The following is a 24326-nucleotide window of genomic DNA, read 5'->3' on the forward strand; positions in this document are numbered from 1 at the left end:
TGATTTTATTTTATCAGTAGGGCATGGCTGTTAATCCTGGATAAAGCGCGGCAGATTGCTCCAGGTAGGTTTGTGGGTCAGTTTTAAAGCACCGGAAAGACACTTACTGTATTTACTCCTGTTTGTACTCCTTACAAATAACTCCTGCAATGTCAGAATTATTTATAGAAGAGAGGAAGCACAAATATATTCAATTATATTTGAATGAGTCCACATAAAAGCTACACTACATGTTTAAAAAAAAAAAAAAATCTTCCTCAGCGTGTGTACCCGCCTCTTTTGCCCTTTGCGATGTTGTATATATTTTGAAATAACTTTTTGTTTTGATTGATGATCTTATTGTGGAATACATTGATATAAATGGGAACAGTGGATGTAAAGGTTGAGTATTTACAGCTTGGCTAAGTCTAGGTTATAAATCTCGTCCCTGGTTCCTCATTAGTTTCAACTATTCGGTTGTCTGCCACAAGATTAACAACATATCTACGCTTGCATTGTAGATACAAGTAATTGCAGTTTCAGACAACTACAGCTTGATTCTCACTAGCCATAATTCCAGTTCAAGATATCTTTTGGGTTAGGTTAGGTAAGGGCTTGGCATAGTTTGATGACACCTGTCTGGGGCAGAGCAGTTAAGTAGTTCCGTCTTTTTCACGGTAAATCGCTGCTGTAAGGTAAACATTTAATCTGAGGTAACATTTGTTGCGTTAGGCCCACGAGCGGTAACAGAATACTTTGTTCAAATGAGAGCTGCTAAAAAAATATAAAAACAAAAATTGATGTTAAAATGAGGCCATTCAGTCCCAGCTCATCCAATTTAGCCTCCACCTGTTGACCTGTTGGAAGTGGTCACGCAACACTTCAACGTCCGTCCACTAGAGGCCACCCCCCCGTAAAGAGTTTTCCTTCTACGTCACTAAGCCCCGCCTCGCCTCGCCTCGTGCCGCCACCCCTCTTGTCGGCTGGTCAGCCGCACGCGACGCGACTCGACGCGCCGCATCCTCCTCGCTGCTATCTGGCGAGGGCAAAACGACAACAAACTGGACGATATCAGCCTCCTCCATTCTCGGGAAAGGGGGCGAGTCTATCTCGAGTGAAACGCGGCGAAGAGTGAGGCTGACTGCGGGTCGGCGCCCTTTTCCTCAACTCCTGTAAAGTGGATGGTAAGTCGGGAGCTTCTTTTGTGTGCGTGTTTTCCACAGCTTTTAGCATATGGCGACGTAATTACTTGTTTGACAGACTAGACTGGCAGCGGTGTTTGTGAACATACTCTTAACGCGATAATATCTGGAATACACTAACTGGACGTAACCACGAATGGCCGTCGCTCAGCTTGTTTTGTCACCCAGACGGTCGTTGACTGACTGAGGCTCGTCATCACGTCCAGGGTTTAAAAATGATAACAATAAGAATCAGGTCAGTGTCCAACTGTTCATCTGTGCTTGCTTCCTTCGCACACGTACGGCCAGTCAGTATGTAACATTTTGGAAGTAACTTTTTTTTTGAAGGGCGGGCAAGAAAGGAAAGAAGGTTTGAAGGGAGGCGGGTGGCAGCAAAGGAAGGTAGGACAGATGGAGGGAGGAAGGAAGGAAAGAAAGAAGGATGAAGGTACGGTATGAAATTATAGGAAAGAGAATAGTGGGTAAAGGAAGGAAGCAAGGAAGGATGAATGAAGAAACTAAAGAGAAGGAAGGGTGGAGGGAAACTGAAACAGGTGAGGAGGACAGCTGCCGGAAGGAAAAAAAAGAACAACTAAATAAAGGAAGGGAGGAGAGATGATGGATGGATGGAAGAAAAGAGAAGAATGGCAGAAATTGGAAGGAAGGATGAAGGATTGGGGAGAACAGAAGAGAGGGAGGAATGGATGAAAGGAAGGAGAAAAGCAAGCATCAAGGAAGGAAGGATAAGGACAAATGAATGAATGAAGGAAGGATGGATGGATGAAGGGACCAAGGAAGGAATAAGGGATGAGACGGGATGAAATTATAAAAAAAGAGAACAGGGGATAAAGGAAGCAAGCAAGGAAGGATGAATGAAGAAACTGAAGGGGAGGAAGGATGGAAGGAAAGGAAGAATGGATGCAAGTCAGAAGGAAGGAAAACGAAGGATCGATGGAAAGGAAAGAGACAGAAAGGTGGAGGGAAACTGAAACAAGCGAGGAGGACAGCTGCCGGAAGTTAAAAAAAAAAACTAAATCAAGGAAGGGAGGAAGGAAGGAAGTTAGGATGATGAATGGCTTGAAGGGATGGATGGAAGAATAGAGAAGAATGGCAGAAATTGGAAGGATTGAATGGGGGAGAACAGAAGAAAGGGAGGAGAAAAGGTCATGTGGGAAGGAAAGAAAGAAGGATGGATGGATGGATGAAGGAATAAGGGATGATATGGTATGAAATTATAGGAAGAAACAGTGGACAAAGGATGGCTGAGTGAAGAAACTAAAGAGATGGAAGGAAAGGAAGAATGGATGAAAGAAGGAGGGATTGATGGAAATCAAAAAGACGGAAGGGTGGAGGGAAACTGAAGTGAGGAGGAAGAACTAAATCAAGAATGGGAGGAAGGAAGGAGAGATGAAAGGAAGGAAGTCATGATGATGAAGGGGTCGATGGAAGAAAAGAAGAATGGCCGAAATTGGAGGAAATAATGAAGGATTGAATGGGGGGAGAACAAGAGAGAGAGAGAGCAATGGATGGAAGGAAGGAGTCAAGATTATGGCCGGAAGGAAAGAAAGAAGGATGGATGGTTTGGTATGAAATTATAGGGAAGAGAACAGTGGATAAAGGAAGAATGAATGAAGACAGGATGGAAGGAAAGGAAGAATGGATGCAAGAGGGAAGGAAAGAAATGAAGGATCGACAGAAAGGAAAGAGAGAAGGGTGGAGGAAAAGTAGGAAAGAAGCGAGGAGGACAGCTGCCGGAAGCAAAAAAAAAAGAACAAATAAGTCAACGGAGGGAGGGTGGATGGATTTAAGGAAGGAAGTTAGGATGATGAATGGATGGAAGAAAGGAGAAGAATGGCAGAAATTGGAAGGAAAGACGAAGGATTGGGGAGAACAGAAGAGAGGGAGGAATGATGAAAGGAAGGATGAGGGATGGCATGTAAGGAAGGAAGGATGAGGACAAATGAATGAAGGAAGCTCGGAAGGATTTAATGTGAGAAAGGAGGAGGAAGCTGAAGGACTGAGGGATGGTGTGAGACTGGCTTTTTTTTTTTTTTAACGGTGAACTTGTCACTTCCCCAAACAAAAAAACCAAAATGACAATTGGACTCGGTCATTAGACGCTGAAGATCTCGGTTCGACTCCCGCTGCCGCCGAGAAAGAAATGGCAGGAACTTGTGGGAGAAACACTCAGGACTCCTACTACCCCCGACCCCCACCCGATCTCAGCTCAGGACGTGTCGTGTGCACCCAAATCTCCTCTTGAGGATTAAAAACAAATACAGCGTTGTCTGAAATCAATTATTATCAGATGTTTTGTTTCAGATGAAGATTTTTTTTTTTTTTTTTACTGTCACGTGTCATCCTTTCTCCGCTTTGCGTGCTTTGCCTTGAACCTGAAGGACAGACGAAAACCACGTTGACAATTTATTCCCCGAACAAGTTTTCGTTTTTGAACGTTGCATTTGTTCATTCCCGGTTTCCTTTTTTTTTTTTTTTTTTTACAAACCTTTTTGTTTGCATGCGCGCGAAAGTCCTTTAGTTGTGAGAAGGCGGATTATAAAGCGTCAAACTTTTTGTTTGATTTTCGTCCCCGAGTGCCGCAATGTTGCGAAACGTTGAGTCACAGCTGCACCCCGGCGGTGACGACCCGGCGGCGTCCTCCTTGGAGATCGGTTCCGTGACAACATCACACACACACACACACGTGTCGGGAGTGAGAAGGATTCCTTCTCTCGACGCAACCAACCGTTAAGCGGTTTCTTCAACAGCCGCACACTTCCTGGTTTTGCGTCTCTCTCGTCCTTCAACTCCGAGTCCGACAGCTGACTGTCAGGACTGTGGGGACAGGCTAATTCCTGGCGCTCGAGCCGGCGATTCTCCAACTGGGGTCGCGCCACAAATTATTAAGCGTTACGCCCCGGGCTGAACAGGCAGCCTTGCGCGTACGTAAAAATCATCGTTCTTTACGGGTCCCCCGGTAGGCCTGAGCAGAGAGGCGGCGAGAGATGAGCTGGGCCGCGGAGGACTGGACGGCGGGCCTGTCGGGGCGGGTTCTGCAGAAAGTGAAGGAGCTGCAGGCCCAACAGGAGCGTCTGTCCAGAGAGAACAAGCAGAAGCAGCTGCAGCTGGACAACATCCACATTAGCCACGACAAGCAAAGCGCGAAGGTACAGGCGGCGACTCCGTCGCTCTTTCCCGATGTTTTTTTTTAGGGTTTTATCAGCCAACGCACATATTTTCCGTTTAGAGCAGTGATTCTCAGAGTGCGTTTCGAGTACCACTAAACATACATGAAAGAATGACTCAATTTAACCAAACTGAAACTCACAATATTTGTGACAAGAAAACGGAAATACAACTAAATGGATTAGAATGGAGCTTGCAACCACAGCACTATGTGTACACATCCCATTAAGATTTCATTTTTCCATCCACTAGGCCAGCGGTGTCAAACTCATTTTTGTCACGGGCCACGTTGTACTTGTGGTTTCCCTCAAAGGGCCGTCATGGCTGTGAAATGATAAATACCATATTCACACGTGAAATTTATGAACTAGTTTTGCAATCAGAAATCAAGGCTAATCATGGCTTTTTTCAACTATTGTTGTTTGGTAACAGAAAAACGCTTGTGATAGCTCAGTGTTATCATTTGTGATATGACAATTTGAAATTTTGGTACAGATTTGACCCCCCCAAAAAAAATACACGGCCGTTGATTCACATGATTTGCCTCCGCGGGCCACATAAAATCATGCGGCGGGCCAGATCTGGCCCCCGTGCCTTGAGTTGGACACCCGTGCACTAGGCCAGCAAACATTGTTGATTTGAGTGGTATGTACCGTAATTTCCGTCCTATAAACCGGAAGTTTTTTCACACACTTTCAACCGTGCGGTGATGCGGCTAATTTTTGCACTCGAGCGGAAAAGGCAAGAGTGAGACCGGTGGAATATATGTGCCGAGGAAGTGACTTTTACCGGTCCGGCCCCGTTAGCGCCGCGCTAGCGTGTTACTGCCGTGTCTCAGTGATTTTTACCAGTATGTTTTTGTTTTTAACCGGCCCTGTTAGTGCACCGTGCTAACGCTAGCGCCGGCCGCACTAGCGCTAAACTCTCTTTGTACCGTCTTTGTAAATATCTTGTCTTTAACTCTCTGTTTCAATGTGGGCATTTGCGGCTTTTCCACAGCTGCGGCCTATGCATGTACCAAATGGTATTTCCTTTACAAATGTACTGGATGAGTCTTATAATCGGGTGCGCTCTGTAGGCCGGGAATTACGGTACATTTTTTTTTTTTCATGTAATGTACGGAAGCAACCTATCAATGCTTCCTTGCCGATTTCAAGGTTCCTGCAGTCGAACACTTTGGAAAACAAAATCCAGTGCAAGTACTTTGCAATATTCTGCTATCTGCCAGAATACCTTGTCCCGGTCTTGAAGTATCATTCTCACAAGGACGGCTATTCAAAGAACGTAGCCTCGCTTTTCAACGGGATTTGGAATTTGAAGTCAAAACGTTATCATACACTTTTTTTCACGTCTTCTGTTTCTGTTTCTAAGTACGAGGAGGTGCGCGGGGAGCTCCACGCCTCGCGCAGGGAGCTCCAGAGCGTCCGGGAGGCGGCCCGCCTTGCCGAAACCGCCGGTCAGCGCCTCAGCCAAGAGCTTCAGTCCAAGCAGGCCCAAGTCTGCTCCTTGGAGGGCCAGCTCGATGCCGCCCGGACCCTCAACAACAAGCTCGCCCAGGAAGTCAAACGGTATACTAGAGTACGGTAACGAGGTGGGCGTGACTGCATCTGGTTTTGTTGGTAATGCTGACCCTCCTGGCAGGCTGGAGGCAGAACTAGAGAAGTCACAGAACGGCGGCAGGTCTGCAGACACTTCTTTCGCCACACCCCGCTGGAGTACGAGCTCGCCCAGGGAAAACCTTGGTACGCCACTATCCGACACCTTGTCTTCTGGTTGATGTCGTGTTTGTGGAACGAGAATGAGACAGAATAATTTATGGATTCCAGCGGGAAGCCACTTATCACGCTCTGCTGCTGCTCAAAATTAACATCACAAGTGAACCGTGCAAACGTTGCATACCTAACGTAGCCAAACCAGCAAAACGGGTTAGCAGACTCCCTGTGTGATGAAGACGTAGTTTGACCACATTTTTAGCAATTTTATTTCCTTGTTCTCTTTTATGAAAAATGCTTGTAATATCTGTTGAAAGTGAAGAAACGTGAAATTGCCTCAGCGGGTCCCATTAAGTGATGCAGTGGACCGGATCTGACCCCCAGGCCTTGAATTTGACACCGTTGCTCTCACGGGACAGGAAAGAAAATTCTGGATTTAAATGTTCAAAATGCATTTTTCTAAAAATCCAGTGCAGTCCTTTTTTTTTTTTTAAACTGCAGTTGTATTTAATTCTTACAGTATGTGCAATACTTTTTAATGGACGCACTCTTGTCCCGAAGCAGTTTTGGAGGCTTTCGCTTTATGAACTCAGGCTTGGGTTTTCCGACCTTTGGCCCACGTGACGTCGGGCTCGGTGCTTGAGAATGACCTGCACGAAGGAACCCGATTAAAGCAAGGCAGCTGATATTTTTCTCTTCTCTCTTGGAAACTGTCGGCACTTCTCCTTTCTCACCCTTCGGCCTTTCCCCCTTTCTGAAAAAAAACGTCGGTCATACTCATTGTAGCTATTACATGGCAGACACTTGTTTGTGGTTTGAACTTGACTTTCTTGGAAAAAACGTCTTTCAGATTCTTGCAAACAGTCAAATGTTTATTGTTCAATCTCTGTGGGGGTCGCTGGTGTGAGCTGATGAGCGGTCCCGTCACACCAGAGGTTGCAAGTGAAATCCCAGAACTCCCCCTCTTTCCCAGGCTTTCTCTCCCCACGGACTGAGACGTCTTTCCTCTTCTGTCCCGAGACCACTTCACTGTGTCTTCATTCCTCCCTGGCTGCGACGTCTGATCAGTTCCTAACGGGATCTGTTCCAAATGCCGTGTTTTTGTCCTCCAGGGAGCCGAAAGGATGAGAGGACGGGGCAGAGAGAGGAATCGCAGCAGCGCTCACTACACATCCGAGTAAGTACGAGCGTGAAATTCTGTTCAACTGTCCTGGATTGTGCTTGTTTTTCCAATGCAGTGAACTTTTCGCTACATCGGGTGTCAAATCTGCGTTTCACTAGCGGCTCCAGTTCTCGGACGCTTCCAGTACCCCGTCGCCGCGGCAACTCAAGACCTCGCCCCGCAGCCACCCGTCCGACCAATCGGACTCTTTCGCCACTCCCTCGTCGGTTTTTCCATGGGAGCGTGACGACCCCAGGCCGGCGGCCAGGAGGCCATCTCCGTCTTCTCCCCTGGCGCCCGGTCCTGCCCACCAGTCGACGGAGGCGGCGCCTGAGAGGGAGGAAGAACCCTGCGCAGCAAATGACAGTGAGTGCGCATTTCAAATGGTTAGCAAAGTTCTTGCAAGATTCAAGTTGTTCTCGATTGCACTCCACACTTTTGTTTTTGAAAATTACTCAGTAATGTTTTGCCTTGAGGAATAATTCAACTTTAGAACTAACCACTTCAGAAAATGGAAATATGGACATGCACGCAAAAATGTTGGCAGGGAAATCAACTCATTTGACAACAGTCAGCAGTTGGGCAGATAGCAATTTTTCAAAAATGGAAGTTTATTGTCTAACTAAACGTGAAACAATGACAAGTGAACCGATTGCTCTCTGGAAACTACATTCATACATCTTAAGAAGTAAATTTTTCCGTTATAGAGCTCGTGGACGTGACGTCATCATTTTGACGGCACCACATTGCCATAATGAACAGTCCAATCGATTTCGACATTAAATACGGGTCCTCCATGCCGGGTTTATCTCATAACTCCACGTACCTTCGTTTATTTTCACCTTGTAAATGTCTGACGGTATCGGACAAGACTCTGGGCGTCGTGCTACAAAACATAATTCCGTGTCGTCTCCAACCGACTTAGCTTGACCAGCAATTTGGCGAGGTAAACAAAAGTCACGTGATTTTATGACGTAGGTGCACGAACTCTATAAAATATGCTTTGGCTCTCGTTTGTTGTCAAATCTGGAAGGCAAGTATTATTTTATAGCATAGCGACTGTGACTATGTCCAGTGGATTCTGAGGTTACTTTTCAAAGCGTATCCAAAATCATATCTGCCACAGCAGCACTTTCATTGTACATTATGAAGAAATGGCAGAGTTGCTCCCAGCTCTGGACGCACCAGGGCTGCTTCAGTGTTTACCAAAGGTGTGCGTGAGAGTTTTTTTTACAATGTTCCCAGCTCGACACCGGTAAGCTGAAACCTGATGCGTGTTTTATCAGATTGGAAACAGCCTTCCTTTCTCTGGCATACAAGGAATGTTTCGCTGTTACACCTGGATGATAAACTAACCTCAGAGGTTGTAACAAAGACCGACTGTTATGTGTGAACATTGGGACAGAACACAATGGTGAACGCGTAGCATGACCGCGGTAAGGTCATGGAGGCCAACACAGACATTTACACGCCGGTAGACTGTCGGCGCGATTTGTCGATAGATCCTGTTGAAGCACATGCGGTAGACTCTTTACTATTGGATGCAGAATCACATCTCCCGTTTTTTGTTTTATTTTATTTTCCAACCCATCCAGGACTTTTAATAACCAGCCAATTGCAAAAAACTGCTGATAATGTTTTAGAAAAAAAAACTATGTCACGCTCTTCGGGGCTGGCTCTTGACAGTCATGGGTACAATACATGGGGACAATATCCGCAATTAAATCATAAACTAATAGAAGCACTTGTTGAAATTATGCTCGTCTAGTAACTTTAAGGTCATAACCCCGGTACTGGAAGCTTAGCTTAACGATTCAATCCGACAGAGTAGCGAGCGGGACGGGGTGCTATGGCAGGCTGTAATAATTGGCATCTCTGTTCCGTCCACCAGCGTCGCTGTCACAAATGCGGCATCACGCGGCGTCTCTGGAGGAACAGCTGAGTGTGAAGACGGAGACGCTGAAGTCGCTCCAGGCGGAAATGGCGCAGGCCAAGAAGAAGATGGCCGCCGCGGAGCTCGGCCTGCAAAGAGCGCACAACGAACTCAGCGTGGCGCACGCGCGCATCAGTCAGGAGGGCGAACGGGTAACAAGACGCGTACTACCAAAAGTCGTAATGGTGCTACTTACCGTACTCCATTTGGTTTGCCACGAGTTGTCCTTTCATTTGTTAAGTCCAGTCTGTTCCCTATAAATCAGGTGTTAAACTCAAGGCCCAGGGGCCAGATCTGGCCCACCGCATGATTTTATGTGGCCCATGGAGGCAAATCATGGTTTTTTTATGTTCAAATTTGTACCAAAATTTTAAATTGTCATATCATCCTGTAAATGATAACAAGCTATTATAAGCAGTTTTGTGTCACCAAACAACAAGAGTTGGAAAAACCCATTACCCTTGATTTCTGATTCCAAAACTAGTTCATAAATTTCACGTGTAAACATGATGAGGTGGTGAAAGAGTTTTATCGTTTCACAGCCATAACGGCCCTTTGAGGGAAACCGTGATTACAACGTGTCCCGTGACAAAAATGAGTTTGACACCCCTGCTCTAAAAAGTGAACAACAATGCTCCCTGGGCTATTGTCCTAAGCTATAATTTGTTTGTGTGTCTGAATATATTAACACAATGCTTTGCTTTTTTCAAAATATTCTGAAGCGAGCCCTGGTCAAAGTTGTTGTTTGTCTACTGTGTACATACTGCGAGCAAGGCAGAAAACGGATGGATGGGTATTTGCGTCTCTTACAGGCGTTGGCGGCTGAGCAGAGGCTCAAGCAGCTTCAAGAGGAGCTCAAATGTCAGCGGCAGAACGCCGAGAGCAGTCGACTGCAGCACCAACAGCGCACGAAGGAGCTGGACAAGCAACATCAGAGGGTGAGGCGGGACTAGGCCGTGACTCTTATTCTCTCACAACAGTTTAAGACAGAAGGGTCCAAGGTCCGGCCTATTACGTATGCTGCTACTAATAAATTGTTCTTCGCATAGAGATTTTCGAGGTCTGAAAAAAATGCAAAAAAACTATTTATAGCTTAAATAATCACAACATTTCTCTTCATAACACCCCGTGAATTCTGGTCCAATCACTTATCTAAAAAAAAAAAAAAAAAAAAAAAAAAAAGCCTGGGTACCGCATACATATCTAGTGGCGTGTCGGTTGGTTGAAGCCAGTTGGCCGCCATCTTGGTACTCCCAAAACGTGTGGAGGACATGCCTTACAGGTTGGATTATGGCGTGGTTTTTCTCAAAGTTTGGCATGTAGAATTAAAACTGGTCGTTTGAGCTTGACATTTTTTCAGTTCTGGTAACATGAAGGATTTTTAATTCAACTTGGTAAGCCAAAAAAAGCGAAGTTCAAAGGAAAGACATATGACTACCAAGACACTTTGCATATTACCTACGGCCCGATTAGTCTGACATGTTAACTTTGAAGCACTGTCATCATAACATAGCAAAAAAATGAGCATTTTTTGTCATAAAAACAAGAACTTTTAAGTCAATAAATTAGATATATTTTGGGAAATAAGGACTCGCAATGGGAAAATACATGCTAAACAAATTGTTCATTTGTTGTCTCTGCGACGTCCTATTTCAGACAGAAAATTTCAACTTGTTTCCTCGGATTTGAAAATCAAATTCAACTTTCAGATTTCTATATTATGAAATTCATCAAAAATTTCACAGAGAATGTGATTTCCTTGCTTAATCACTGATGAAGTTTGGGAAAAACTGTCTGCCTATAAAGGTGAAGCAGAGAGTGAACAGTGAACAACAACAAGCGTACACAAAACTTTGTTAAAGTGAATTCAGCTCATCAGAACCCTTTTCAAAAAAACTTTCAAGTAAATCTTTCTAACTTACCTGTGGAATGTTTTCTCACAGCCACGAAACTGGCGATTAACGCACAGGTCGGCATGATTGTTTTGGGAGTATCAAGATGGCGGATATCTGCTTTCGGCGGCTTCAGCTTTGGTGGCCAATGGGCTGTCCAGTCTTTTTTTTTAGATCAGAGGGTCCAATTTGTGAACTTATCATCGCAAAGAACCAACAAGTATGTTCTCAGGGAAATGACCTCTGACCTTTAAGTGTCACAGCCCGTTGTTGTCAGAAGGTTGTAATTGAGATAAAAAGACTGGAAGAGTCTCAGAAAGGGAGAGAAGTTGCCGTCCTTGGAAATGCGTCGGTCAATTTGTGGACTGTGTAAATTTTGTTAGAGAAGAAGACACTCGAGATGTGACCTCGCACGTTTGCTTGCATTCAGGACCTGCTGGAGCTTCAGAAGGAGAAACAGTGCATGGAAAAGCAACATCAGCAGGAAGTCAACAAAGCCAACCAGGAGTTGCTGCAGGCCAGGATGCTTCACAACGGCCTGCAGGCCCAGACTGACAAGGTGAGTGCAGTCAGCCCAATCCAAGAGCACAAACATTCCAGAATCGACAGCGGCCGTTTGTCCGCTGCTGCTGTTTTCTGCTTATCTATTTCTCCGCATTGGTGCCTTTTTCTCCCCCCGGCTTATCTGTGCCAAAGGTCAATCAACGTATCGCATTTCTTCAGCATTGCTTGCGTCTTTCCTTTGCACTCGCCCTCCTATTGACTTTTGCTCGCTCTCGTTTTCTCTGCGTTTTCCTTCCACCTCCTCTAATCGCTGCCCGTTCCTTTTCCTCTTCTCACGGTTTCTTCTGCCCAGTGGAAAGGTTGAGCAGCAAAGGTAAAGTAAAGACCCAAAAAGCATTGTGTACTGCGGCGTGAGCCCAAACCATAACTCATTGTCCTTTTCTGTAAGAGAGGCGTGAAGGCATGCCCGGGTGCAGATGCCGGATGTCTTTTAAGGCGCATCGCATGGACGTTTGTTGTGATGTTTGTTGTTATTACTCATGCGTGTGAAGGAACGCTGAGTGCAGGTGAAACTAATGATTTGGATGCAAAGAAACTTAACGGGCACTAATGGTGCACTTTGATGGTTGCCATTGCAACTGATGCCTGCATGTGTATGGTTTCACTCATTTCTCATCCCTTTTTTAATTTGCTTTGGTTTTTTTGCGGCAGTCTGAAGAAATAATTGGAAAAAGCAGGGAACTGGAAAAACTAACCGTTAAAACAAAGAAAGACACATTGCGTATTTTAAAAACGCATGTCACTTTGCCAGATTAATCTTACACAAACAGTGCAGCAACATATGTAGACAGACAATATAACGATATTGACGTGTTCTTTCTAGCCTGTTCAGAAGGACTAATATTACTGGCGTACCGAAGACCCGAGACCGTCTCCATTTACAGTACTTTATAGTCTTAGGTCTGTTTTATACTGCCCCCAGCTGGCAAAAGCATGCTCACTATTCTTTGTAATTGTTATTACAGTATTTTTTTTTAAATAAAACACAGTTTTATCGAGTTTCTCATTGGAAAAAAAAACATTTTTGTTTTATTGTTTATGAGGGGTAGTCTAGAAATTAATGGCATTTATATGTATTCTATTAGGGAAAGATGATTTGAGAGACGTTTTTCGTTTCGGGTGTGGTCACGGAACAAATTGATGTGATATCTCAAGGGTCCACTTTATTTTAATACTTAATCACGAGTATATGTCGTTGATCGCAACCCACAATAACATACACGTACAGTATATAGTTTCTGAACAATATTTGACAGTGCCACTTTTGATTTAGTTTACTACAAAAGTTTAATTCGGCAACATTCCGTTGAGTTTCAATCTGATCTTTGATTGGTTTCCTGCTTTTGTTCCAGCACCGTTCTTGGTCCGTCTTGTCTTCGAAAGCAGTCATTCATTATTGTTTCGTCTTTTTGTTCAGACTTTTTCCTCATAGTTTTCCCCCTCCTCCTTTATTGTTTGTATACAAGTACCTGATGGCTATTTTCCCCCAATGTCAGCTGTCTCAGCAGAAGCAAGCGCTGGACAAAGAGTTGGAGTCTTTGAAGGAAAAGGTCAAATTCACAGAAGCGCAGCTGCAGGAGAGCCAGAAGAAAGAGACGCAAATACAAGCAAAACTGAAGGTAAAAGACAAAAACGCACGTCCAAACTGGCCTGCGTGCATCAATTATGCATTAACTTTGTACATTTTTAAACATCGTCCTAATGTAGCGGATGTGCATCTTGGAGGTGCATTAAGTGCATATTATAACATTACATGATCTATTTCCGATAACGTTCAGTAATGATTCCTCCACAGCTAACAGATGAGGCTGAATTTTATGCTCATTTTTCTACTCCTCAAACGTTCTCAAACCACTTTGAGTGACTCAAAATAAAGCACAACGTAAATATGAAATACAGTCGAAGATTTGTATCCAAAATTCAACTCTTCAGACCGTTAATTTCGTTTTCCCACAATGCATTGCGGAGGTTTAATGCCTTGTGTTTCGGTTAGGAGGTGAAGCTCGATGCGGAGGGCGTGGCCGTCGGTCTGGAGCAGAGCAAGAAGAGAGAGCGGGTTCTGGAGGAAGAGATGAGGAGAGTGGCAGGGGAGCGGGCCGACGCCCTCCGACTTCTCAAAGAACTGCAAGGTGTGACAACTCATATTTCCAACTTAATAAAATGTTTTTTTTTGTTTTTTTTAAATCGCTGTTGTGCAATATTTGCCTTCGACTACAGAACAAAAAGCTGCTCCCTCGGCAGAACGCGCACAACTCCTACCGGCTTCTCCTGTCGGACAGAGTTCCTCGTCTCAGGCCTCCCCGCATCACGCTCGCCCGTCTGCGTGCCCCAAGAGGCCTTCCACCCCGCGAGTCGAGCCCAGGGGGCTCAAGCAAGACGAGGAGCTCCAGCAAAAAGCAGATCTTTCCATGTCCTACCCGTCTGACAGAGAACCCGGAGAGGGGATTGATTCTGAGCACATGGCTGCAGACGTCGAGTGTTCCCACCGGCGAAGGGACCAGGAAGCGAAGGAGTCCTGCGTATCCGACACTGCTGAGGGCGACAAGGGCGTAATAATTCTCGATGCTCTGAAGTCCGAGCAGACGACCCACACCGAGGACCTGCAGAGGGAGAACGCCGCGTTGCGTTCGGAGCTCCGCGAAGTGCGCGAACAACTCCGGAAACGACTGGACGACCTGGAGGTCCTGCGGCGCGCCGAAGCGGAGGCCAGGACGCGACTGGAGCAACTGAGCCGTAACGGCGTGGGGAAGGCGGAGTTGGAGAGGGGGAAGAATGAGAAGGACGGCTTGAGGAAGACTTTGGAGGAAAGAGAGGAGCACGACAGGAGCGAGCAGACGCAAGACGATCGGGAGACGCAAATGATGCAGCTCAACTGCGAGCTGAAGAAGCAACTGGGGGAAGTGAAAGTCCAACTGGCCTTAGAACAAGACTGCAGAGAGCGAGAGAAAGAGGAGCTGACTCAAATCAGCAACGCGGAGCGGGAAGGAAAACGAGAACTGAGCATCCAATTAGAAGAACTTAAAGCTCAGCTTGCTGAACTGAAGCGCGGTAGAGCTCCAGAGTCTCGATGCGACGAGAAACCGCTAAGCAACACTGACCGGCTCAACTGCAACATCCTGATCTCAGGTAAAGAATTGCCGTCGCCGGAGCACGACGCCGTCTCCTGCCAGTCCACCAACCTGCGCAACGCGCTAGTTTCCCAGCGAACAACAACGGGGCCGCAGCACACGCAGCTCTCGCAGGAGGGACAAACGGGCGCACCGGTGTCCGATTTGAGAGACACCTCCGCAGAACGTCTCCGGGAGGAGATTGAACGACTGAGGAGAGAAAACGCACAGGAGACAGAACGTGCCGAGCAGCTCCAAGTTAAACTGACGGCCCTTCAGAACCAGGTTAACAAAAACAGTATTCAAAGCATGCTTCTCTCCTACTTGTTCTGTTATCACTTTTATGTCAGGGGTAGGAAGTAATGAAATACTACAAATACTCCTTGACTCTACTTAAGTGGTATCTGTAATTGAGTATTGACATCGGATATGAATACTCTACACACCCCTGTTCGAATGTCAGGTGTGCTTGTGGTGGAAAAATGAAACCTAAATTGAGAAAATAGCTCAAGCATTTAGAGATGGGAAGTAAAAATCAACTGAAATGTTTGTTCAAGTGACAGAAACAATTTTAAGTGTGCACTTCTTACTCTTCATTGAGTAACATGAGTTGAATCATTAGCGCTACTTTTAATCTTCCCTTTTTTACCCGAATATTTATACAGGTACTTACATGTGTTTTGTGTACTTTCTTCATTGTTTCTTATTGGTATGAAAATCTTGATGGCTTTTTAAAAACACGCTTTCTGCTTCTTCATCAACCTTTGCCCCCCTCTCAGCTGACCAGCCAAACCAAACAGCTGACGGCGGGATTTGAGAAGCAGAGCCAGTACATCTCGGGACTTCTGGCTGAAGTGCAGGAGAAGGAGGGCGCCCTCCTCAGCCAAGCGGAGGAACTGCAGCGCCGCACGCGAGAGCTGGACGCGCTCAAGTCCGAGAGAACGGGAAGAAAAAAGGGAAAAATTTGTAAGGTGGAGCACGAAAGCCAAATGGAGGCTGTTTTTAACTCCCTGGGTTCCTTAAACCGTAAAACAGACTTTTCTTCCACTTCAATTCAACGTAGCTCACAAAAGGACTCGCTTCAGCAAAAACACGATGCAACCGATGTGGACAATACAGCGGGATCGACTCAACCGCATGGCTTAGGGGGCTCTGGTAAGCCTCAAAGCACCCATTGCAGTGCTTTGGGCGCACCAGACAAAGGACAAGTACTCGGGGCTCCCCAGCACGAGGACCGAGTAGACTTGGAATGTGACGCCCTGCCGTCTGCACCACTTGACAGAACCTCAGGAACGAGAGGAAGTGCTGATGAGCTGATCAAGCACCTGCAGACACGGGTATTCGTCGCTTTAGTGTGACGTTTCCAAGCCCCAGACCTAAAAAGCGTGAGTGTGTGTGGCTAATAGGTTAGCGCCCAGCCGGGCGTCTTAGCTTATTGTCGCTCGACAGGTCAGGCCGCGCCTTTTAAAGCCACACACATTCAGAGTCTCAAATACCATTGTGTAGAACATGAGCATGTTGACCCAAGTGGACTATATACACACACCGTAATTTCTGGACGATAAGCCGCACCTGATGATAAGCCTCACCCAGTACATTTTTAAAGGAAAAAACATAAGCTGCACCTGTGTATAAGCCGCATGTGCCCACATGGAAACCTGAAATATTTAAAAAATGCGGTACACAAAGAGTTTTCAAAGTTTTAAAAATATACCTTAGCTTTTCTTACCAAACAGTGCCTGTGACGTGGCAGTAACTTCGCACTAACAGGGCTGCATAAAAAAAACATACGGCAGTAACACAGCAATGACACGGTTCAGGCCACCTGCTTTTATTATCTCTGCAAGCTTTTTTTTTTTTTTTGCCTTTTTCCATTGCTCCAGTTCATCCCGCTGCATTTTCCAGCGTCTCGCCATCAATTCCTTTATGCCAAGTTGACGTGCAGCAGCGCCGTTTCCTTCTTTATCGGCCGGCTCGATTGCTTTTAACTTGAAAGCTGCGTCATGTGCATTTCTTGCGTTTTCCATGATGAGCGTTGGTTCACGCTAATTTTATTCATTCACAAAGCGCAAAGTTACATTAAACTTGCGTCTTCCTCGACACATATATTCCACCTGTCTACCTTTTCTGCTTGAGCGCCCCTGGCGGCTGTTAGAAAAAATGCATAAACTAGCCACATCTTTGCATTAGCCGTAAGGTTGAAAGCATCTTGACAAAAGTGGCGGCTTATAGTCCGGAAATTACGGTATGTTGGTATTGTGCATGAATCTTGAATGATATGGTCAGGGGAGGGTGTTACTGGAAATCTCCCCCCATAAACGGAGAGACAGGACTGTACTTTATCTTAACATAACAAATAAGAATTGTCTGCTTAAGGCGGCGTTCATCTCTCACCGTCCAGGTGGTGGCACTGCAGAGGGAGCTGCAGGAGCACTCGAAGGTGGCCCAGCAGCAGGCCGAAGAGTTGGCCATCTGGAGATTGGCCTCTCAACCTCCCTCCATGTTGGATCGGGGCCTTCCCAGCCCGGGGGCGCAATCTGAAAGGCAAACCCAGCACGGCGCGAAGGACCTGAGCGCAGCGCTGGTCGTCAGAAAGGATGAGCTGTTGCTCTCTTGCGTCTCCAACAAGCTGCAAGGTCGCATGCTCTCCGCCAGGTACAACAAATCAAGGAAATTTACAATTTTAGTAAAAATTAGTGGAATGATCGGCATTATAATTCCTCAAGGGTGCTGTAAGGCCCTCGCGTGTGGGCAAGGAGAGTCGCGGTCGTCAACGTGGGTTGAAGAACGATGCAGTCAAACATAAATTTAATATATGGAGTGACATCTCCTTAGCCCGCGAAATCGTTCATTCGAAAGGCGCACATCCAACATACAAATACTGCAGTACGTACAGTAATTCTACATTACAAAATCAGATTTTTTTTTACAACAAAAAAATATGGCAGTCATTTCGGGGGTTAAATGGGTTCATAATAATGATCGTCATGGGACCGCTGTACTTCCTCAATTAAGTACGCTACACTACTGTGCATAGTGTGACAATTATACATACTTGCTGTATCAAAAATTCAGGCAAATTAATAATACCCCGACTCAACTCCAAAACTGATCTTCCTCTTTAGATTATACAAGTGAACGTTTTCGGGATTTACCACCTTGTGAAATTGAGTCTGGTGGCTTTGAGATCAACTGAGTTATTTGTGTTTATACTCGAAGCTTGCAGCAGAGCGGCGTGCCCGAGAGGAGCATCCAGCGGCCCCCGCATGACGAGAACCAGGTAAGCGTTCAAAGGCGATCGCTCACGCTCACTTCCGACAATCCTCGTAGTTTACTTGAGCTGATGATTTCAAAGGTTTTTGTCCTTTTGTCAAATCATTTGCAGGGCTGTAAATTACTGGAGATTTAAAAAGATAAGACAGAGATTAGATATTTTTTTTTGCAAAGAGGAGACCCGGGTTGAAATCTGGCCCTCCCTGTGTGGAGTTTGCATGTTTTCCCGGTGCCTGCGTGGCTTTTCTCCGGGAGGGCACTCCGGTTTCCTCCCACATCTCCAAAACATGCATTCTTTGGACACTCTAAATTGCCCATAGGTGTGATTGCGAGTGCGGCTCTTGTGAGGATAAGCGGCAAAGAAAATGGATGGGTGGATGAATTCTAGAATTATATTCATTGAGTAATAGTTTTTCTATTAGTCTTTAATTCATGAATCCAGTCCAGCGAGCATTTACATTGTCAACTATTTCATATCTTTTTCCTCATAATTGGTTAATTTGTCCATTTCCCATTTTTTATTCATGTATGTCATTAAGTAGTTTATTATAAATAATACAAAAATAGTATTATAAAAATGAAAGCATTTAACAATACATTTGATTAAATAATTGGTTAATTCATTTTGATTACATTAATTCATTATAACTATAGTAATTATATATTAGTGAGTAAATATAAAATTTGAGATACACAAATCAACTGGAATCAACTGGGCTAATAAAAAAATCAAATATGTCTCTTGATCACTAATGTTTGCCCACCTCTTTCAAAAGTTGCTCTTATCGGAAAAACAGTACAGTATGTGATTTATCTTCTGCTTCTATATATATATTATTTAAAGTTATTTTGTTGCCAATATTTTTTTTTTTTTGTGATCCAGCCATCAGAAAAGGAAGCCCAGCGTTCAAGCCCACACGATGACCCAGAACATCATCGAACGGCTCAGGAACACGTCAGCCAATCTTGCGCACCAAATTCTGATGGCGGCCGGAGAGCGACCAAAGACTTGAGCGCGAGCGCCAACTCCTCGGCCAGAAACGTCGGCACGCAAACGCAGGAGCGCCTGTGCCGCGGCGGCGCCGAGGTGGCCCCCGGGCGCCTCTGCGTGCACACGCAGACCGCAGCCGAGCCCGAGGAGAAAGAATCGGTCAACCCTTGCCCTCGCGTAATTCAAGCTGCGCCATCTGCGGGACGCGAGACGCGAGACAAAATGATCTTTTCCACTTCCTTCCCCATCCCGGCCGACCCGGTGCGTCTGGCCGAACGGATACGACGGAACAGGACGCAGCTGTCTGCCGCTTTTGACGACACCGAGTACGAACCCTACGGTCTCCCGGAAGTTGTCATGAAAGGTACTTTCTGTCCATTAATAATCTGCGGCATCGGGGGGGGGGGGACACGGGCGCAGTCGTAGAAATAAACAAAAGAAGAAAAAAAAACCAGCTTCGCGTCCTGAATCGGATTGTTTATCATCCCGTTTCCTCTCCTCATCTCATTATTTATCCCTTGTTTGCATCCCGCAGGTTTTGCCGACATCCCCAGCGGGCCCTCGTGCCCCTACATCGTGAGGCGGGGCTTGTTGGGGACCGCCGTCGTCCCCGTCACTCAGAAGGAGGGCGTCCCGGAGGACGAGACGGATTGACCGTAGGTTTGGAACGTCTGACGTGGCTCGTGCTGAGCGGAATACAGTGGTACCTCGGTTTTCGAACGTCTCCGTTCTCGTGCAAATTGGTTTTCGAATAGAAATTTTGAGATTTTTTTTTTTTTTGGTTTGGTATTGGAACGCCGCGACCGGCTGATAAACGACAATTTGTCATTGCGCTTTCGAACGCACCCCCGAAATAAATGGAAACGATGCAGCCAGTTGACCCACACGCTCCTCTGCACGTGGACGTGTCCCGGTATTGACTTTTATTCCCTTCCAATTGTGCAATATTAACCCCCGATCATCGCTCCAAAAAGGCAGAAAAAGGAAAGTGGTGCGTAAAACTCTCGACTACAAGAAGGATTTGATCGCCGAATACGAATCTGGTGTGCGCGTTTCTGAGCTATCGAAAAAGTACGGCATGGCGAAATCGACGATCAAAGCTGGAAATCTGTATGCAGATTTAAAAAGAAAAGACCCCAGTCTAGTTCCTGATGGCTTTGAATTCAGAGCAAGTCGAGGACGGTCCATCACCCTAACGAAGCGGAACTTTGCAGAGCACTACAAAATTTCAATGACGTTGTTATGAGCCACTTCAGGAAGGTGCTCAAAAGACGGCAGAAACGCTCTACGTTCGATTCTTTCTTTGTTAAAAAGGGGCGAGTCACCCCCACTGAAGACAATTTGAAACTGTTGTTTTGCATTGCTTTTTTCTTTACTACCTCTAGTTACGAGTACATTTTTTTTGTACGTTACGTGCAGTTTGTGCAAATAAAAAAAACAATTTGTCTCCCCCCCGTCATTATTGCTTTTTTAAAATTATTCTGCACTTTTGTTAATAAAAAAAAAAGGTTTACAAGGCTGGGGGCCGAGCCGCTACAGATACGGCAATGCACTCCCCAGCCTAGGATACGTTATTACTAAAACATACATTTAAAGCAAAAAAATCAATATATTTCTTAAATTATTTAATTATATAAAGTTTTTAAACCATACATGTATTTCTACTGTGCAGTTTATTATCAGGAAAAGCTAAAAAAAAAAAAAAAAAAAAACCGCTTTGGAACACATGATTTAATTTTCCATTCATTGTAATGGAAAACGCGCTTCGGTTTTCAAACGTTTCACTTTTCAACCGGCCTTCTGGAACGGATCGCGGTCGAGAACCGAGGCACCACTGTACTTCTCGTGTGGAACAAAAGACAAATCACTTAGAACAGAACTAAAACTACTACAATACATAATCCATTGCCGTCATCATTAATGGAAACTTACGGCAGCATCGACTTTTTCTATCAGATTCAAACGTGCTCCATTCATTTTACAGAATAATATGAGTCACTACATTGACAGGCAACTTGTCTCTGTAAAGTGCAAAGAAATATTGTGGTTATGAGTGGCATCCATAAGCAGCTTGAAGTTACCATTTAGCTCATAACCCAAATTTTTGCTCTCAACTCAAGACGAAAATGTCGTCCGAGCGACGGCTCGTACAGTAGTATCTCTTCATAATCCTAAATCGAGTTACGCTGGAACGACAATTTAGACAAAACTACAAAAATGATGAGGGTTTGTGTGAAAAGGACGGGTGGTCGAACTTTGCCCTGTTTAAATTGGGGGGAACAAAAAAAAAATCCTGGATCTCACCTCGAAAGCGTAACCTCCTCGGTGGTCTCGTGATTTTCAGACGTCCTTCCCGGGTCGCACGAGCCAACGGTGACGGGATCGGTCGGCGGTGACGGACGGACCCACGGCCAAAGCTTTTCGAGGATGTCGTGAAGTCCGCTCGCGAACCTCCAGCGCGCACGTGACGCTTTTGTCGTCCTCGTCGCTAAATTTGCCGCAAATAACCTCCACGGTCTTGACTTCGTGTTTGTTTAGCAGCGCAACCGCAAGGTCGTTAAGTGATGATTTACGACGGGTTCCACACCACAACTTCTATTTTCTCCCCCCAAAGTGACTATTTATGCTTCATTGGAGCTGTAGTGTAGCAATGTTTTTTGTTTTTTTTTTGTGTGTGTGTGTATTTTATTTGATGTGAATGTTATGTTTTTAAGGCCAAGCGAGCCTGTTGTAAAATGTGACATTTCTGCAGTTTATTTCCTCATGTAGCTTTATTTATGGACACGCGAATGTTTTTTTTTTAGCGAAGGGCAAGTGTTTAGGTTAGCCCCTTATGTGAAAGTTTAGCACGCACGCGCGTCTGTGTCTATATGTGTGTGTAGGAGGTCAGCCATGTTTTCAAACACATCTCCTCGCGGATGGCGCGCGTGGGAGCGGCAGCGGGCCGCTCGGCGGCGAAGCGGCTTTCCGCTCCATGTATGGAGATGTGTCAGCAAGCCAGGTCTCCTCCGGCGCGTTTTGCGTTTGATGCGCTCCTCGGCGCGACCTGTTGTTGCCCGAAGCCGACTCTTGTTTTATTAGCGCGGGCTGCTTAATATAATCAGATATTGTCGCGGCCGAACGGTTTAGACGTTGTCCAAGTTTAGTGTGCTGGCCGAAAAGACTCGACCGTCACCCGGTTGAAGCCTTCACTGCTGTGGTTTAAGTTTAAAAAAAAAAAAAAAGGGAATTCCATTTTTTTTTTTTTTTTTTAAACTTTGCATTTAGTTGAGAGAATTCGGTTGGACTGCGCTGACACGCACGTGAACGCGCGTTTCTTTTCTTCTTCTTCATCTCTGTGGCAATGCGTAGTTATTTCTGAGTGATTGTGTGAACGTGGCATCTTGTTTGTGTATCTTTGCTAACGCCAATGTGAACGTAGCCCCGTTGTATCGGCTCCAGATTAAAAGATTCAACGTCTGCCGGCTCCACTCGTTCTTTGTATGTCTGCTTACTCGGAATTACGTTGCGTTCCACCGCCCGGGATGCGTTGTCAATTTATCGTCATTTGTTCGGAGCGTTTTTCCATATTGTAGCCATATTTTGTGTGTTTTGATTTTGAAGAAAGTCACCGATAGTGTAGTGGTACACTTTGGTGCGGGCAGCGTGGGATCAATTCCCGCTCGCTGCTGGTGTCGTTATCTGCCCTGCGACTGACTGACGTCCAGTTCAGAGTGTAGTCGGCCTTTCGCCCGAAGCTAGCTGGGATAGGCTCCAGCTTTCCTGCAACCCTTATGAGGATAAGTGGCTTGGATAGTAACTTAATTTTGAAGGGTTTTTTTTTTGTTTGTTTTTTAATTAAAACGTTTTAATTTCAACTCCTGTTAATTTTGTGGGTCAAATTAAATCCATTTTAAAAGTGATGGAAGTTCTAAAAAATATATTTTTAAAATGTTATTTTAAAAAAAGCAATTTTATGAGGCACTTATCCTCACACGGGTCGTGGGAGAGAAGTAGCCAATCCCAGTTATCGTCGGCCACCCTGAACTGGTCGCCAGCCAATCGCAGGCCACATGGGGACAAACAGCCGCACTCACAATCACACCTAGGGGCAATTTAGAGTCTCCAATTAATGCATGTTTTTGGGATGTCGGAGGAAACCGGAGTGCCCACCCGGAGAAAAGCCACACAGGGACCGGGATTTGAACCGTGGTCCTCAGAACTGTGAGACCAACTCTTTCCAGCTCCCCCACTGTGCTGCTGGACAAAAAAAAACTTAAATCCATTAAAGTCTAAATTTGTTTCAACACAAAATTTGTTTTCGTGGGGGATTTGCAGAAATCAGAAAATATTGACTGTTGCATGAATGAAATCATGTGATTTTAGACAATTTTAGGTCAAACAATGGCTGTAAAGAACAGGTGTCAAACGCAAGGCCCGGGGGCCAAATGTGGCCTGCGACAGGAAGTCATGTGCATCTACTTTATGTGAAACAAATTGTTTGTATAACACAACGGCCCTTTAGGAAAACCATAACTGCACTGTAGCTCCTAACAAAAATTAGTTTGATATTCTTCCTCTAAACAACTAATCAATTATCAAAAAAGTTGTGAATAAATTTGATGATAGATTACGTCATGAATGGTGACACCTCAAAAATGAACCAATTTTCAAATATCAAAATAGCAACTAAGCTTTTTTCTTCTCAACGGTGAAAAAATGATAAAGTAATCCAAAAAATAAAAATGTAATTTTAAGTCGCGCACAAAGGGTCAAAAGGTATTGATACCCCAAAAAAAAAAAAAAATTTCCTATTATATTTTTCTCCTGTGTTTGTTTTATATAGCTGAATTTTTTTCTTCTGCTTTCGGGTCGCACGTGTCCACAAATGGGACGAGTGAGATATTTAATTCCATTGGCAACTTGGTTAAAATCGGCATATTTCGTCGACGAGTCCGACGTCCGTCGGCCAGGCTGCGGCCGTCTACGATTGGCCCATTTGAAGTTCTGCCGTACTGCACTGAAGCGGACTCTCTTGATGAACGGACTCATTTACGCCTTCGTTCCCGAACGTCTTTTCTCCCTTTTTGTCTCTCTTCGCCATTTGTTCCCACTTGGCCTTTTATATTCTCATTTTTGCAAAATTTGGCCTTGGTTTTATTTCATCATCCATAACTCTGTCTCGAAAGAGTCAAGGGTCTTTTTTTTTTTGGTCAATCCCTCTCTCCGCCCCTCCCAACAAACACACACACACACACACACATCCATCTCAGGAAATTGCGGACCCTGTATTGTGTCGTGTGTTCCCCCCCCCCCCCCCCCCCAACCACCCCAACCTCCTCCTCCTTCTCCTCTTTCAGAGTGATG

At 45.2% G+C, this 24326-nt stretch overlaps 1 protein-coding gene across 2 annotated transcripts; it reads left to right on the forward strand.

The window, feature by feature from the left end:
• Nucleotides 1-902: 902 nt before the first annotated feature.
• si:dkeyp-115e12.6 (centromere protein F) lies at nucleotides 903-21465 on the forward strand. 2 transcript variants are annotated; one of them, XM_061834837.1, is made up of 19 exons: nucleotides 903-1163; nucleotides 4142-4327; nucleotides 5718-5914; nucleotides 5988-6088; nucleotides 7171-7235; nucleotides 7340-7586; nucleotides 9112-9305; nucleotides 9966-10091; nucleotides 11476-11604; nucleotides 13106-13228; nucleotides 13603-13738; nucleotides 13827-14735; nucleotides 14805-15001; nucleotides 15496-16053; nucleotides 17118-17371; nucleotides 17936-17996; nucleotides 18873-19344; nucleotides 19516-19636; nucleotides 21325-21465. In XM_061834837.1, the coding sequence occupies exons 2-18, from the start codon at nucleotides 4166-4168 to the stop codon at nucleotides 19632-19634; spliced, it is 4050 nt and encodes a 1349-aa protein (XP_061690821.1). In that variant the 5' UTR covers nucleotides 903-1163; nucleotides 4142-4165; the 3' UTR covers nucleotides 19635-19636; nucleotides 21325-21465. The 2 variants fall into 2 exon arrangements, with proteins under 2 accessions (XP_061690821.1, XP_061690820.1); XM_061834836.1 differs by having other exon boundaries at nucleotides 904-1163; nucleotides 13827-15001.
• The last annotated feature ends 2861 nt before the right edge of the window (nucleotides 21466-24326 follow it).

This window comes from Syngnathoides biaculeatus, chromosome 11, assembly GCF_019802595.1.
Source record: "Syngnathoides biaculeatus isolate LvHL_M chromosome 11, ASM1980259v1, whole genome shotgun sequence".
NCBI lineage: Eukaryota > Metazoa > Chordata > Actinopteri > Syngnathiformes > Syngnathidae > Syngnathoides > Syngnathoides biaculeatus.

Bases quoted from the DNA above. Each gene is read 5' to 3' on its own strand.
- si:dkeyp-115e12.6 (XM_061834836.1), top strand. From the start codon at position 4,166: ATGAGCTGGGCCGCGGAGGACTGGACGGCGGGCCTGTCGGGGCGGGTT. The intron at 4,328-5,717 runs GTACAGGCGGCG...TCTGTTTCTAAG, and splicing joins ACGACAAGCAAAGCGCGAAG to TACGAGGAGGTGCGCGGGGA. The intron at 5,915-5,987 runs GTATACTAGAGT...CCCTCCTGGCAG, and splicing joins CTCGCCCAGGAAGTCAAACG to GCTGGAGGCAGAACTAGAGA.